This window comes from Akanthomyces muscarius, chromosome 2 (assembly GCF_028009165.1).
Source record: "Akanthomyces muscarius strain Ve6 chromosome 2, whole genome shotgun sequence".
Classification (NCBI taxonomy): Eukaryota; Fungi; Ascomycota; class Sordariomycetes; order Hypocreales; family Cordycipitaceae; genus Akanthomyces; species Akanthomyces muscarius.
The window spans coordinates 4,497,759-4,513,376 of NC_079242.1; the positions used below are offsets into that span (position 1 = coordinate 4,497,759).

Genomic DNA, 15,618 nt, shown 5'->3' on the forward strand with positions numbered 1-15,618 from the left:
TGCTGCCTATGTCTGTCGCTGAACGTCTCTGGTCTGGGGCGACAAATATATTAGTCTGTCTATGCTATTTATCTTGCATGTCTCGAAAATATGGAAAATAGGACTGAAACGGGAAACAAACGAGTTCATCGAATTGAAAACGCCAAGCGGCAGTGCAAAAAAGTCTCGCCGTCGTACATAGTCTTTCCGTGTGCCATAAGCTCCAAAACCATCCTTCAAAGCCGAAACTGATTTGCATACTTGGCTATCGTTCTTGAACGCCGTTTTGCAGTCTGACTCGTCATCATTTCCGCTCACTTTGCAGGTGCGGTCTGAAGTTTCTGCATCAAAGATGTGTTTGAACGCGGGGAGAAGATTTGCTGCTGCTGCGCATGTCTTGACGCAGTCACAGAACGGGTGAGGCCGAATGTTGGCAGTGGCAGTATTGGGGGTCCAGTGAGCGCTTCGCCAGCCACTTTGTCCTCAAGATCTAGCGAGGCACATGTCTCACCGAGTATCATGCTCGTAGAGTAGAGACACTTCATACTTTGAGTGTTTAAAGTGAAAACGAAAGAACTACTGGCTGGGGTACATTGCAAATTTCACTGTCTTGGTATGGTGACGGGCCGGAAGGCGGAGGACCTCCCCTCGTTGCACGTGGCTAGGTATCGGTCTCTTGCCAGTGCCTACTCCTTGCTCAGGTGCCGAAAAGACACCGAAGGAATTGACTGAAAAAAATGATTCATTGCGAGTAAGCTAGCCCTATCTGTTCTCTTTCCCCCTTCGTACTCAACTCAGAGAGTTGAGTCGCCCAATTGCCTCGGTCAGCTGACTGAGTAGTACCATGAAGCAAAGCAAACTCAAAGTAAATTCGTGATTCTTGCATAAGCAAATTACTATAAAAGAAATCAAGAGCAAAACCCAGAGTCACCCAAAACGAGATGGGCGACGAAGAAATCAAATAGAAGCGTCGGGTCAGATTTGTGTTGCGACACTGGCCCCTGTCCATGCCCGATCTGCCTTTGAAGCAAATAATTTGTAATAGCGCGTAGAGTTTATTCTTCGTTTTTGGATTCAAACTCCCAAATCTCTCGTATTTTCTTCATGATACAGACGGCTGCTTCAGGGAACTCGCCGATGACGGATTGGAAAGTCCAGGAGGTGTGAGATTGAGTCGAGGCTGAGAGCGCAGTATTCAAAAACCAATTCTTTCAATCCAGCGGCACTAGGCTCAGTCATACAGATCCGCAGAAGATCAGAAACTTCTCCTCCGACACACCGAATCATAATGCTGTGTATCTTTGCTTGGCAGAAGTCCATGAGATGGCCGATGTCATAGAAGTGAGCTAGCATGTAGACTGTTGCAATTCCACGAAATGCTCCGGACAAATCGGTATGTACGATGACCCATAGGTCAGCTTCGTAGATGGTCGGGCATTTGGTGAGCTTGTACGTTTTGTTATGCTGGAATCGCTGCCAAGCAGCGTGAATAATACCATCATCGCTACAAAAGGGCTCCGCAAGACTCGTTGCCCGTGCCTCCGATGCCTCTGGATCGGCCTCAATGGAAACACAACATTGAGCTTCAAAGTCCCCAGTGTGAATGTACTCGGAAAATCTCTTGAACGTCTCTACATATACATCTGGCCACTTCACGACTCCCTCCAGTGACTCTTTCATGCCATTTGTCATGAGTGCGTGGAGGGGCCCTGATTGCTTGGCGACGAGTTCAGAGTGAAGCATGAACTCTTGTTCCTCTGGACCGACGACGAAAGTGAATTCTCTCGATGAGAGCCAGCTTGGTCTACTGCGAAAACAGTCAGTACATGGCAAAGGGGGGGTCTTCCAGGCAAAGCGATGCGCGGTCTTGCTCACTGTGAATTGTCTATGTCGTCCATCCTGCCTTCTTTTCTTGGCGATGCTGCAAGTTCGGTGCGCTAAAGTGACTCTGCGAGAAATTTAAAGATGCGTAATTTAAGTTCCAGGCAAGTAAACCTTGGTGCCGTTAAGGAAATAGTCGCTGCGGCGCACGCCGTTTGCTGCATCCGCCAGGTAGATTATCTGCGCCTGATCAAATCGACTCCGTTTGCGAAAATGTCGGATGAGCTGCAGATGCCTCGCGTCTTTATTTGGGTGCTGCACAGAGATAGATGGTATATTTAGTCATTCATTTTTTCCCCTCCAAAGCAGCTACTCTTCTGCTCCTTCATCATCAGTCATCACAGCCTACTCTTCACAAAGCGCCAAGCGCTGAGGCAGACTTCAAACTCAAAGAAGTGCCGAGAACAATGGCAAGTCTTGAGCGGAAAATTAATCTCTACACAAGTTCTGGCTAAGTTCGATTCATGTGTAAACGTGGCGTCGACATTCACATGATATGATCTGACTTCTTTAGTTGGATCAACTCGGAACCCGTGCGGCTTATTGTCGGCCCCGACGGCAAAGAATTTGTCATTCACGAATCTCTACTCATCACAATGTCTGAAGAGATGGGGAAAAAAGTGTCTCGCGACAAAACAATCAATTTGCCGACTACAGATCCCATCGTCGTGGCCTGCTTACTCGAGTTCGCATACAGCGGCGACTTCGAATCGCCAGGATTCGAGCAGATGAACCCAAATTCTATACTTGGACAGACCGAACGTATTTACGCGGAGCCGGACTTTGGTAGAGTCAGAGAACTAAGCCGGGCATGGGGAACATTTGTGTCGAAACCTCCGCAGTACGAGGACGATCAGATAGTCTACGACGTCGCCTGGGAAGAGGCCGAGGGAGATGATTTCTGTACAATTGCCAAAGTCTACGATATCGCAGAGGATTACAAGATCGAAGAGCTCAAGAATCTGTGTTGCAGCAAACTTCATCGTCTCATGGTTTATCATCAGCAGCATGTGGACATCGTTCAGTTTCTGTCCCACTGCGCCGACCGTTTTGATTCCAGAGATCTGATTGAACTTGCGGTAGAGTACGCGACTTTAATGATGGAATTTAACAAAGACGACGAAGATTTCATAGCCCTTCTGGCTGCGAAGCCAAGATTAGCTGCTGCAATTCTCTGTCGTCTCACAGCAATACACCGCGAGTACGCCGAGTCTGGGAATTAGTCGTGGGCCAATGATGTCCAGAGCAGCGACATTTCACCGCGTTTGGCATGCAAAGTATTGACCCGAGGAGAAATGGTACTACAAGGAGTTTTTTACGTTGGGCTATTGCTACTTTAAGATTTATCTTGCTTTATTGTTATCTTGCTTTCTTTTACCAATGAGTTAGCTTAACAACAATACATACAAAAATCATCGCTACAACTCTCGTTTATCTAGACCTTCTCGGTTGTCGTGTCCGTAAACTCATTACTCTTGCCGTACCTTTTTCTTATTCATTTCCGCAGCACCGTTTATCGTCTATTATGATGACTTCGTTATCTGTCACAATCTGTGCCTACTTTCACAACAACTCCTGGGACCGGCAGTGCAGTCGGAGACAACAGCTCGGATTGGACTCACTTATCCGTGCAAACGCGCACTGTGTGTCTTGAGGATGTGAACGGGTGAGCTAAACACGGATTATGCGCTCCTCTACCATTATCATCTTTGTATTCTCTTTCACTTTTCCTGGTGCGTTTGCATCTGCCTAGCCTCTTTTCCGCCAGCAACCCTTGGCCGCAGCAAACTTGATCTCCCAGCTTCCTTTCCTCTCACGGCAAAGGTCTTTTCCTCTTCCATTTCAAACACCATCACGTTTCATATCAGCATCACATTCTCCAAAGCGCACACACTATTATCATCCCCACGAGGACCGGCAACAATGAGCCATGGAGCCGTAGAAGAGTAAGCCCCCTCGAGCTGCTTTCCTGGTCGTTTCTGAACCTTTGATTCTAGATGGGGCGCTTCCCAGCCCTTTCTATTCTCGGTCGGTCCCGAGAAAAAGGAGTTCACCGTCCATTCTGCGCTGGTGGCGCAGCAGTCGCCGACGCTGGCCGCCCTTGTCAACTACGGCATGAAGGAGAGCCTAGAGGGCTACGCGTCATTGCCGCAGCACGACGTCGAGACCTTTGTGCGGTTCATCGAGTACGCTTACACTGGCGACTTTGAGTCGCCCATGTTCGACATAAGCATCAGGCCCAAGGAGGATTACGATGGGGACCTTCTTTCCCATGCGCCGAGTCCTTTCCATCTCTCCAAGGCAACCGAGAGAGCCTGGCAGGACATCGCGTTCAAAAGTTGCCAGTTCAAACTATACGACGCGCTTGGGTGAGACGGGTACACAGACGACAGCCAGGCGATGGTCGCAGTCGCCAAGGTCTACGTCCTGGCGGATTACTACGGCATCGACAACCTCATGCAGGTATGCATAGACAACCTCCGGGAGTTGATGAGGTACAACAAAGAGACCTCAGTCATTGTCGAGGCTATCAAATTTTGCTTTGTTGAGCATGCGCTGCCGAAGCTCAGGGAGGCGATGCTGGAGTACTGCGCCGCGCATCTTAGTTACTTGATCATGGATTCGGAGTTCACAAAGTTGGTCAAAAAGGACCCCACCATTATGCTTCTGCTCACCAAGAGATTCATGAGACTGTTGGAGTGCGAAACGGCAGACAGTACGGATGAACAATGGAAAGAGATTCAGGGAGAGAAGAAGAAGAGAATGAGGCCCAGAATTAGCCCAAGTGGCTCTCAAAGCACCTGATGACGAAATCTCAGCGAGATGAATCAGTGGCTGACCTTGTCGCCGCAACTCTCCGGAAGGGAACCACAGTCATAAAATGTCTAGTAATGATATTCAATACTCAAAAAGATGCTAAATCTGCTCTATCATGCCTCTAGTATAAAAAGGGGTATCACTTTCTCAATTTGCGCCATGCCGAAGAAACAAATGCTTTTCTCCCATTCTTCTCACCATCAGCACCGCCGCACTCTCCTCTCTCCTCATCGTCATGGCTCGCGCACACCTCGACCGTCTCCTCGACCGGCCCCCTCTCCAGATACTCATCCTCCTCTTCCACATCCTCTTCCACATCCTCTTCCACATCCACCTCCTGCTCATCATGCTCCCCGGCCATGACTTTCAATTTGGCCTGTACCGCCGCATCCTTCTCCAGCTCCTGCCACAGTTCGAGGTCCCACTCCTCGACATTCTCGCTCAGACCGGGGTTCTTCCACGGCGGCCACTTCCAGAGACCCGCCAGGATCATGTGTCGCTTGATTACCTTCATCGTGAGCTCCATCAGCCCCAAGGCGCCGAGGACGGCAAACAACGTCGCCCACCAGACAGCATCGCCACCCCATTTGTTGCGGAAGCTGTATTTGACGTCGTAGGGACCCGAAGGCGTGCCAGCAAAGATGAAGTCGAGGAAAGACACCCAAGCGAACCAGCCAATCGTAGTCACAAAGAAGGAGCCCATGACAATGGCCGACTTGTAGTGCGTCTCGAAAATGAACAGCTTCCAGTTGATCCACAGGACACTGGTAGTGAACACGAGTGTGCCCATGGCATACAGACCGTCATCCTTGACACGAGGGGTCATCCAGCCGTAGCCGGCCCACACGCCATACCAAGTCATGACACCTTCAATGGCCGCAAGAAGCATCCAGCGGGCAAACTTCCACACATTCAAGCCCATGTCGCACTGACCATACACGTAAAGCTCTGGTATCGCGAGCAGTGTATCCGCGCGCAAATCTTGCTCCCAAATACCCATGCAGATTGTACACAGACTAGTAAATAGAGTGTTAAACACCGTGAGGCTAGTAGCTTCGTACAGCGATGTACCGGTGTAGCCGTTGTAGCGCTGGTAGATGGCTTGCGGTAGATAAAAGAACATTTCCTTCCAAAAGGTACAAATGATAAACTTGGCGGTGCGGACATAGTTCCAGCGGCCGTGGACGAGGAGCAGACGTTGCAGGAAGCGAAACTGGGCAATGGAGTAATCGGCCACACGCGCAGCCTGCAAGCCTTCGCGACCAGAAATGCCAATACCGACATGACTGGCCTGAATCATGGCGAGGTCGTTTGCGCCGTCGCCAATAGCCAGAGTGAGACCGCTGCGGCGGGTGAGGCTAAATCTGCTGAGACGACTCCTAACCGTGTGGACGAGCAGCGCCTTTTGCGCAGGTGAGGCACGGCAACAAATGACAGTGTCCACCTTGAGCATAATGTCGAAGAACTGCTTCGACAAGGTCGGGGACTGTTCGACGACGCCCAGAGTATGTCCGTCAATAACAACCACACTGTGGGGGGCACCGCCTTGAAGGTCTTCGGTAAGAGCAATGAGCTGAAATTCGAGGGCGCCTTTAGCAATATCCAAGATATAAATGTCCGAACCGGGACGAACGAGTCGTGCTGAATGGGCAATATTAATGGCAGTCTCTCGCTTGTCACCAGTAAGCATCCAGATCTTGATGTTGGCTCGGCGGAGTTTCTCGATGGTCTCGGGAACACCTTTCTGAAGCTTATCTTCAATGGCACTGGCTCCAACAAGTGAGAATGCCTGTTCAAGCATGTCACCGGCAGATTCTATCATGTCCTGCCGATTCAGAAGACTTGTTGTCGCATCGTCGTACACCTGCTTCCACGCGAGGTAGTCCTGCTCCGAGATGTCTTTCTGGGCAAAAAGCAAAGTCCGAAGCCCTTCGGAAGCGAATTCGTCGAGATGCTTGAAGCACTTGGAGAATACTTCAGACTCGTCGTTGATACAGGGGTCGTCGAGGAACTGCAGGTTCTCTGGAAGCGCGGTAAAGTGAGGATTGGCGCTCGTACGAATGTGCCCGCGATTGATATCCATTGACAGGCCTCGGGTGGACGCCCCTGCTCGAACACCATCTTCCGAGCTTCTTACAAGCTTTTTGAGCTCAAAGGACTTGCTGCGATGCATCACTGACCGTCGCATGTTCGCGTCCGGCCTCTGAAAGCTAGTGTTGTGCCGGACAGTCAGACTAGGCCTGCCTCCAAAGCTGTTTCTCGGCTGGTGCTGCTCGCTGCGACGCAACATTTCGTGCTCGAGATCGGCGCTCGCGCGGACTTCGGTGGCTTTCTGCATAGCAAGGGACGACTGCTTCAGGCGGGGAAGGATGACGGAGTCAGCTCCCTTGCAGATGACGGTAACGCGGCCGTCGGGGCGGCGAAGGACAATGGACATTCGCTTGCGGTTGCTGCTGAACTCGATGATGTCGAGAATTTCATATGTCTGTCTCTCGAGCTGGCCGTCGGCTTGCGTCATTTCCACAGTGACGTGCTTCGCTGTTCGTTGAGCGACGAGGTAGCCTAGTTCCTGCGCGGCACGGACAAGCGCCAATTCGTCGGGGGAAGAGGCCTGGAACTCAATCTTGTCATTGGTACGCTCAGGGAGACATGTATGGCAAAGCGCCATTGCGAGGATGTATTGCTTGACTTTTCTGGCAAAGGCGGAGTGGGGTCGGAGCTGGACATAGTGCAGCAAATCGGTCGTATCGACTTCTGGCTGGACGTGATCGGGACGCCCGGTAGAGCGCCAGTGGGAGGAGGAGCGCCTACCGCCCAGAGAGGGTCGAGCTCCCATGGACATGCGCGGTGACATTGGGCTGTTCATGAAGCCGAGACTCATCGGACTTATCGGACTCCTTGGCGAAGTGGGAAATGGGTCGGGCTTGTCTAGCGAAGGCTCTCGGGATGAATCCCCCAGGCTGGTGGCGGTGGTGGTTTCGTCGTCTGGCACCAGATCCATCTGGTGCAGCCACACGGTTCCAGCTACACTAATCTTGCGAAATTTCATGATATTGTCCGTGAGAGTTCCAGTCTTGTCGGAAAAGATATACCCAACCTGACCAAGATTTTCCAAAATGGTGTTGGTGTTGCATCTGGCAGGAGTGTCGGTCTCCTCGTCGTACATGCCAATGTCGGAATTGAGCAGAAGCAACTGTCCAATTTTGACAATTTCCAAGGAAATGTACAAGGCAAGAGGGACGACGTTGTTGAACATGATTATGAACGCTATAATAATCTGGTAGAACGGGACGCCGGCTTGATCGAGGTACCAGGCCTTTCTCTCGTAGCTGCGCTGCCATTTGACGTAGCCCATGGAGACACCAACGGACAAGACAACGACGTAGATGGCAAGGGTTACGACAACGCAGTTGACGACTTTCTCGAGCGCGGGCTTCTTGGCGGAGGGATGCTGATTTGAGTTCATGCGAATCTTGCATTCTTCTCCGGTGTTTATGACGAGGCCAACGATGGCCGTCGTATTTCGGACAATGCTGCCTCGGTAGATCACTTCGTTGAGGGTGAGGGGCACAGATTTGCCGTCGACAGAAACGGAGCCGTCAAAGCTGAAGAGTTGTGGGTTCGGGTCCTCGACGAAGAAGTTGGCCTTGCATTTGGCAATGCCCTCGATGGTGCCGCAGCCGCCGAGCGCAGAGGACAGCTGCTTGTTCTTGAGGTTGGTCTCACCGTCGAGGGCCATGGTGTCGATGTAGGCCACGTCATTTTCGTCGCTGGTCCAGATAAGCGCGATGTCGGCAGGAACAGGGTCGTCGCGATTGAGCCTGACGACATCTCCGACTTTGAGGTTTCTCCAGCGGCTGGGGACCCATCTAACTCCCTCATACTCGTCGTCTGGAAGGATCGGGGGCTGCGCGGTGTTTGTGACGTAAAATGGATTCCATTTTTGGATCCAGGTCGGGGGCTTAACTTTGCCGGTGTGATGGTCCTTGCGTCCCAACGTCGTGGTGAAGCTGGCGTTTTCAATCTTGTCGAGGCGGCTTCTTCTGTAGTCGTCGTATGCTTCCTTGACCATGGTGAGTAGTACAAAGAACAGCAGCGGTAAAATGGTGGTGAATGTTCCAGTGGTGGACAGACCCGGGATCTAGTCTGTGTTTAGCACCAAACGACTTCTTGCAACCCAGGGAAGAGCATACCGTTTGAGGAATACCAACGCAGAGAAAGTAAAAGTTTCCAACGCGGGAGAATTGAAAGAACAGCTGTTTAGGGATGAAATCCCAGACGGTGTAGCGTGAGGTGCGAATATCGTTGGAAATGTACGACTGGCCACGACGGGTGTCGACGAGCGGCTGGACGTGCTCGATGCTCAGCGGGACACGTCGACCGCCGTCGGTTGGGGCGATGCTCTTACGCCGCAGCAGCGGCCCGACGACCGTCTTTCTATAGGCAGTCGAAGCAGCATCCTTAATTTTGGACACATAGGATGATTTGGGCGAAGTCGTATGCGGTGGTGCAGCAGCAGCATCGTTGTCTAGCCGGTGACCTTTTTCGACGGTAGAGGCTCCGGCAGCCATTGCGACGGAGGGATTATGCGCCGGTGGCTCGAGGGGCCGTTGCAGAGTGAGACTGCGCCGCAGAGGTGAGGAATAGGTTAAAAATGCGTGGAAAGCATGCCAATCGTATGTAGGGCGTTTCCTCGGTCGAGATCGATGTTGGGTGAGGTTGGCGCTGCCAGCTTGTTGGTGGTGGTCAGTAGCGTAGAGCTACACGTAGTGGATGGTGGATGGACGGGAAGGCGCGTCAGCCAGCGACAGTGAAAACCACGGTAAACCAAGGAGCAGTGTGTATTACAAAAAAAAAAAAAAGGAACAAAGCAAAAGAGACAGAAGAATAAGCAAAGCCGAAAATCCAACAGAATAGATGCTGCGAAAGGGTTAAAAAAAAAGTAGAACCCGTGTCTGAGGGGAAACTACTGTACGTGGCCTGGCACTAACTAGATAGCTAAAAGGTACGCTGGGGCTATTATTAGTGGTGACAAGTCCAGTTTGACCCCCCCCATTTGTCCAAGGATCTCGGTGATCGGTGGCTGAGCCTAACCACTACGACAAAAGGCCCTGGCAGGGAGAGGCGACGCGTGGAGGGACGACTCGCGGGAGAGGAAGGCTGTAAGGGACCATTGCAAGGCTAGATTTGCAGCCTGCAGGGACCGTGGGCTACGGGGTGATATGTCAATGGCCAGAAGCAAAGACGCGGCGACCCGTGTTTGCAACGGTCTGCAGTTGCAGCGGACGACGCTACGCTGTAGGTATGGTACTTGGGCGGGAACGGATGACCAGATGACTAGGTACCTACTGGTAGGTAGAACAAGTGCCACAGGTTTTTAAGCATCAATAAAGAGACGTGCTCATCAATAGCAAGGTGGATTCTCCAACAAGGCGTCTTTTTAGCTACGCGACTAACCTCACCTCGCCCGCAGCGCGCAGAATCACCCAGCTAGGCATCCCCCCCGAATATCGGCGGGCGGGCAACAGTCTTACTGGCATCTGGTACACGTTGAGTGCACAAGCGCTCTCCGCTGTGAGCCTGTGTGTCCGTCGCCCTGTTTGCGCAACCACAATGTCTGGTGAGCAGCGACTGGCCCCTCCCTCGCCCCCAGATACTTTGAACAAAGATTCCCCCGGAATGACACTAGAACTAAGAAGACTGCACTTTTTTCCGCACGCTTCCCTGCAAAAGGCTCTCACACGTGGGGCTGCTGCAAGCCTCCGGCGCCGCGCCATTACTGGTAGGTTACCTAGCTTGCACCTGGGCCCTGCACCGCATGACACCGCCCCCCTCCCCGGTCTACAGGGGGCGGACCGCCCGTAAAGGTAAAACGAGGCTGCGCCAGCGCTTCCCAGTGGCTGCTGTCGCTGTCCCCGAGAGACAATCCAACAAATACGAAGGCGCTGATTGGAATCCACGACAACTATGCGACGCTTCATTCAGCACAGGCTGAGATGTGGAAAACTGTCTCTACTTTACTATTTTGCACGTTGGCATTCTCGAGTGTTGCCAGTAAGACTCGTCATCCAAGTAGGTAGTTGTTGGATCATCGACAGCAGGTACCTGCCAGGCGGAGCAAATGCCCGCACGCACGCGACTCAAGGATCTGCGCTCCAGTCCTTGCCTGCTGTCCACACTTTCTTCGCCACCATAATAATCCCGCGCCGAGAGTAAGCCTGATAGCCTGGTGAGATGCCCTTTTTGACTTTTTTTGACTCGCAACTCGCTGCAGGGGCCGCTAGCTTGTCAGGTACGAGGTGGGCTCGCACAAGTACTGATAAAGACACAACCTCCTTCCTGCCCCTTTGGCTTCTCGAACACCGGGCACTTGGCCACCTCCTTCGCCCCTCAGGCCACGTCCCCAGTATATACGGTGCACTATCTCCAGCTGAAGGATGCGGGTGCATTCTCCCACGCCACGGTGGAAATAATCCTCATCTTTACATTACGCCACCGAATTTCTTTTGCTCATTTCCCCATTTTCCTTGTTTATTACTGTATTATCCTATTTGCCAATCTCGACCTGCTCTTTCCCCGTTCAATTTTCTCAGGGCCTAAACCTGCTGATGTCGGAGCATACAACTCTACGCAGCTTCACTCCACGCCATCAAGTAGTAAATCAGGTTGAGCGGCCAGTCAATTTAGTTTCTCAATCTAGAACTAAGCCGTGAAATAGCCATCTCGTATCTCCCCCGTAAGCGAGAGAGAAAAAATCATAAACACAACGTAGATGATGATATCAATAATAATACTGCGCCCACCTCTTTTGGGCAGCGGATAAAAAAGAAACATGGCATGCAAAGCCAGAGAAGAAACAAGCCAAGTCAAGAGAACGGCACACTTTTTTTTGTGTCTTTTTCTTTTTGCTCCTCATCATAGATAGAAACGGCCAAAGAACAATCCATCATGCAACTGTCTGCCATCAGAGGCACTCTCACCCGAAATCGTGGACCCGCCAACTTGTCAGTCAACTAGATCTGCACCTGCGGGATGTTGTCCATGTTGCCGCCGTCATCAAGCCATTCCTTCTTGATGAGACGTTCGCGCGCCGCAAAAAGATGCTTGTAGGCCGTCTTAACTGTGCCATCGCTAACACCAGCCTGTTTGGCAATGGGCAGCGATGCGCGGGGCTCGCCGACCAGGTGGCAAGCCATGTAGATGCAAGCCGCGGCTACCGACAGCGGCGAACGGCCAGCGAGCGCCGAAATGTCGTTGGCCTGCTCTGCAAGATCGCGAGAAATCTTGGAAATCTTCTGCTGGTTCTTGAAGCCAAGCTGTGAGACGTAACGGCCGCAGAGATCCTCTGCACCAACTGAAGTGTTTTCGTAGTTGGTGACAGTATTCAGACCCGTCGCCTCGCCCTCTGTGTCCTGCAGCTTTTGCAAAAAGTTTTGCAGCTGCTTGAAGACTCTGCCGACTTCCTTCTTGCTCACGCTCGTGAGGTTGAAAATTTCTCGAAATGTTCGCGGGACGTTGTTCTGGCGGCACGCAATAAAGATACAGCCTGCAATCACAGCCTCTTGCGGCTTGCCCTTCATGAACTTGTACTTGTCCACGAGCTTGAAAATGTGCTTGGCGGCGTTGGAGACGTTCTGGCCCATATTGATAGCCTCGCACAACGACACAATTTCCTTGTATGCTTGCATGAGCCCCCTCTGTTGCTTGTCTTGATTCGTGTTGTTTTGCACACGCAAGAGATTCTTGTGCTGTCGCGACTCGGAAAACGCAACCGACGTGGCGAGCTGCTGTCCCTCGACAAACTCGTCCTGAGGACCACCGACACGGCTGGGGTCATCTCCGTTCTGGTCGTCATTGGCAAACGTACGCCATTCGGAGCGGGTGTCGATGATGCGCGTGCCTACCACGACACCACAGCTCTGGCACACCATGTCTCCGCTGGAGAATTCCTCAACCAGATTGGGCGGGATTTCCCGACAATCGGGACAACAGAGAGTATTGTTGAGGTCCTCTTGGAACCCGGCGCCTGAGCCGTCACCGACGGCAGGCGGAAGCATCTTGGGCTTGTACGCGTGAGGCGTGTACAGATTTGTGATTTCGTTGAAGACTCTGCGGGATCGCTTTCTCTCCTTTCGGCGCAGTCCAACTTGCTCCTGCTTTCGCTGAACCCTTATCTTCGCAACCGTTGTCTGCTGTTTGCCTGATGTGCCAAACTCGAGTCGATCGTGCAAAAGTTTGACAAAAAGCGGTGAATGCAGCTTGACGGCTGAAGGGTATTTGGCGAGAGCCGACTGAAGGGGCAAGGGTAGATGTAGAGATATTCGACGTCGAGAGGGACAGGAAGTGACTTCTTCACACTAAGGAGAGAGAGTTCGGTGGCTTGCGTCGCGAGTGGTCACGGTGCTTGAAGCGATTTAATTTTTTCTTTGTTTTTTGTCGACAAAGAGTCGACACTACGTGGGGACCAAGATTTGCGATCGATCTGAAAAGGCCTCGATGAGCAATTGTTTTGTTCCTTTGTTTTTTTTTTTCTAAAGCGAGGGCGGTGCGCACCCAAAAAAATGAAGCGAGTGAATGGCGTCGCACTCTGCCAAACCGACCGTTCTGACCAATGAAGGCGTCTGAGGGGCTCAGATCAACGAAAAGTCGGTTCGAAGTGGTCGTCGCGCGGGCGCTCGATGCTGAAAACGTATTCGAAACGCACGGAGATGGCTGTTGCGATGGTTGACCGACTTCTGATGGCGAGAGGACTGTCTATGGAGTGATGTTTGGAGGAGATGTTAATGCCTGGCCAGGCGGACGTGAGGGGGAAAAAGTATGCATCGGACGTGCGACGGCTGTGCGCTAGAAAGATCCAGTAGGTGATGAATAAGCAGACTGCGGCGTCGGCGGCCAAGATTTGCATCTGTGGTACAAGGCCTTGCTGCATGCTAGCGGGTACCTCCGATGTGAGCTAATTTTCTATGCAGAGCGATGTCGCTCCCAACAAGTGTAGGTTCTGTACTCCTCCTCCACATTACGTCCCGCAGCAGCCAATAGCGTGCACAAGGCTGCCCAACTGGGCCAATGAGTGCGACGTGAGTTAACAAATCGCAGTCAATCGCAACCACACTGGATGACTAGTTGACTCATTGAAGATCTGGTCACAACGAGAGCCGTACTCTTAAGAGCAAACCCAATTGATTTGGTGATAGACGTTCATTTTTCAACGCAGACTTTCTTGAGAAGCTGGTCCTCTCACATCCCCATCTCAGACTCTCGACGAAAATGGCCTCACAAACGGCTGCGGGTTCGGAAGACCTGCCTCCCGTCGATATCAAGCCACTTCTGGCCAAGATGTGGCCCAACGACAGCCGTGTGACGGCGGATGAGATTGCGGAAGCCATCTCGCACTTTTTCACAAATCAGGTCACCCCTGCACAGACGGCCTCGCTTCTCATGGCGCTGCACTTTACGCAGATGGACTTTCAGCCCGAGGTTCTCGCCAAGTGCGCCGCCGCCATGCTCAAAGCCGCCGCGCCCATCCCCGTGGATGAGCTCAATGCAGTCATTTCGAAGCGTGGACACAAGGAGGGCGACTACAATGGTGGACTTGTAAGTACCTACAAGAGGCCAGTACTCGCAACGGCCTGCTAATCATGCCTCTGTAGTGTGACATTGTCGGAACTGGAGGTGACTCGCACAACACATTCAACATCAGCACAACTGCCTCCATAATAGGCTCGGCTTTGATTCTCGTCTCAAAGCACGGCAACAAGGCCAGCACATCCAAATCTGGCAGCGCCGACCTCATTGCCAAGATGCAACCTCGCGCTCCTGTCGTTGCAGCCGTCACGCCAGAGAACCTGGCCAAGGTCTATGCCGCCACAAACTACAGTTTCCTTTTTGCGCCCCTCTTCCACACGGGCATGCGCTACGTGGCGCCCATACGCAAACAGCTCCCCTGGAGAACAATCTTCAACAACGTCGGCCCGCTCGCCAACCCTGTTGAGGCTGTCCTCGAATGCCGCGTCATTGGCGTTGGCCGCAAGGATCTTGGCCCTGCCTTTGCCGAGGCCCTGCGCTCCTCTGGCTGCCGCAAGGCCATGATTGTCTGCGGCGACGAGGATCTTGACGAGCTGAGCTGCGCCGGCAAGTCACACTGCTGGATGCTCAAGGAGAAGACGCCCGGCGGCGAGATCTACGTCGATAACTTTACCGTCGAGCCCAGCGATTTCGGGGTCTCCACGCACGCCCTGACCGAGGTGTCTTCTGGAAAGGAACCGGAAGAGAACGCGGCGATTCTGCAGCGCATCCTGCACGGGGAGTTTCCCGACAACGACCCGCTCGTCGAGTTTGTCCTCATCAACGCCGCAGCCCTCTTTGTCGTCTCGGGCATCTGCGAGGCTGACTCGAGCAGCATGGGCACTGGCGATGACGGAAAGGTGGTTACTGAACGCGGCCCCGGCGGTCAGCGCTGGAAGGAGGGCGTTCGCCGCGCCAAGTGGGCGATTCACAGCGGCGAGGCCTGGAAGCAGTGGTCTGCCTTTGTCGACATTACGAATGAGTTGGGAGCATAGATACAACGAGCCATGGAATGCCTGAAATACTTACATCAAAGGTTTATTTTGTCAACGCTGTCAATAAAGAAAAGCAAAAGCAAGTACATTCCCACCATTCTATATTCATAATCCGTTACACAACTCTCTCCCGATCACTTGTTTGTAACTAGGACGACTCTCTCCTGGCAGCTGGGGGTAGCCCTTGCGGAGGTGGGAACTCGAAAACTTCCTTGTCACATATTCCTTGATGCCACTCTCTACGCAGTGGCGAGTCGCAGCGTTGCGGTCTGCAGTTGGTTTGGAACATCAGCGGTGTGCTTTGGCTCCGAGTGTGTCGAGTAGTGTCGTGCGAGGCAGGATACGCCACCGATTGGTTGACGTCTTCTTCTATACACAAAGA

At 52.4% G+C, this 15,618-nt stretch overlaps 7 protein-coding genes across 7 annotated transcripts; 4 read left to right on the forward strand and 3 right to left on the reverse strand.

Moving 5' to 3' along the window:
• Positions 1-2,073: 2,073 nt before the first annotated feature.
• Positions 2,074-3,083, forward strand: LMH87_004618 (uncharacterized protein; the record flags this gene model as incomplete). Its single annotated transcript, XM_056195866.1, has 2 exons — positions 2,074-2,132; positions 2,375-3,083. The coding sequence occupies 2 exons, from the start codon at positions 2,074-2,076 to the stop codon at positions 3,081-3,083; spliced, it is 768 nt and encodes a 255-aa protein (XP_056049452.1).
• Positions 3,084-3,783: 700 nt separating this feature from the next.
• On the forward strand, positions 3,784-4,233 carry LMH87_004619 (uncharacterized protein; the record flags this gene model as incomplete). The annotated part of the gene is made up of 2 exons (XM_056195867.1): positions 3,784-3,806; positions 3,858-4,233. 2 exons carry the CDS (start codon positions 3,784-3,786, stop codon positions 4,231-4,233), a joined length of 399 nt encoding a protein of 132 aa, XP_056049453.1.
• A 27-nt stretch (positions 4,234-4,260) lies between these two features.
• Positions 4,261-4,665, forward strand: LMH87_004620 (uncharacterized protein; the record flags this gene model as incomplete). Its single annotated transcript, XM_056195868.1, has 1 exon — positions 4,261-4,665. The coding sequence occupies one exon, from the start codon at positions 4,261-4,263 to the stop codon at positions 4,663-4,665; it is 405 nt and encodes a 134-aa protein (XP_056049454.1).
• A 151-nt stretch (positions 4,666-4,816) lies between these two features.
• Positions 4,817-9,248, reverse strand: LMH87_004621 (uncharacterized protein; the record flags this gene model as incomplete). Its single annotated transcript, XM_056195869.1, has 2 exons — positions 4,817-8,818; positions 8,871-9,248. 2 exons carry the CDS (start codon positions 9,246-9,248, stop codon positions 4,817-4,819), a joined length of 4,380 nt encoding a protein of 1,459 aa, XP_056049455.1.
• A 2,442-nt stretch (positions 9,249-11,690) lies between these two features.
• Positions 11,691-12,734, reverse strand: LMH87_004622 (uncharacterized protein; the record flags this gene model as incomplete). Its single annotated transcript, XM_056195870.1, has 1 exon — positions 11,691-12,734. One exon carries the CDS (start codon positions 12,732-12,734, stop codon positions 11,691-11,693), a length of 1,044 nt encoding a protein of 347 aa, XP_056049456.1.
• A 396-nt stretch (positions 12,735-13,130) lies between these two features.
• On the reverse strand, positions 13,131-13,606 carry LMH87_004623 (uncharacterized protein; the record flags this gene model as incomplete). The annotated part of the gene is made up of 3 exons (XM_056195871.1): positions 13,131-13,159; positions 13,231-13,264; positions 13,382-13,606. The coding sequence occupies 3 exons, from the start codon at positions 13,604-13,606 to the stop codon at positions 13,131-13,133; spliced, it is 288 nt and encodes a 95-aa protein (XP_056049457.1).
• Positions 13,607-13,944: 338 nt separating this feature from the next.
• On the forward strand, positions 13,945-15,236 carry LMH87_004624 (uncharacterized protein; the record flags this gene model as incomplete). Its single annotated transcript, XM_056195872.1, has 2 exons — positions 13,945-14,271; positions 14,328-15,236. The coding sequence occupies 2 exons, from the start codon at positions 13,945-13,947 to the stop codon at positions 15,234-15,236; spliced, it is 1,236 nt and encodes a 411-aa protein (XP_056049458.1).
• Positions 15,237-15,618: the final 382 nt, after the last annotated feature.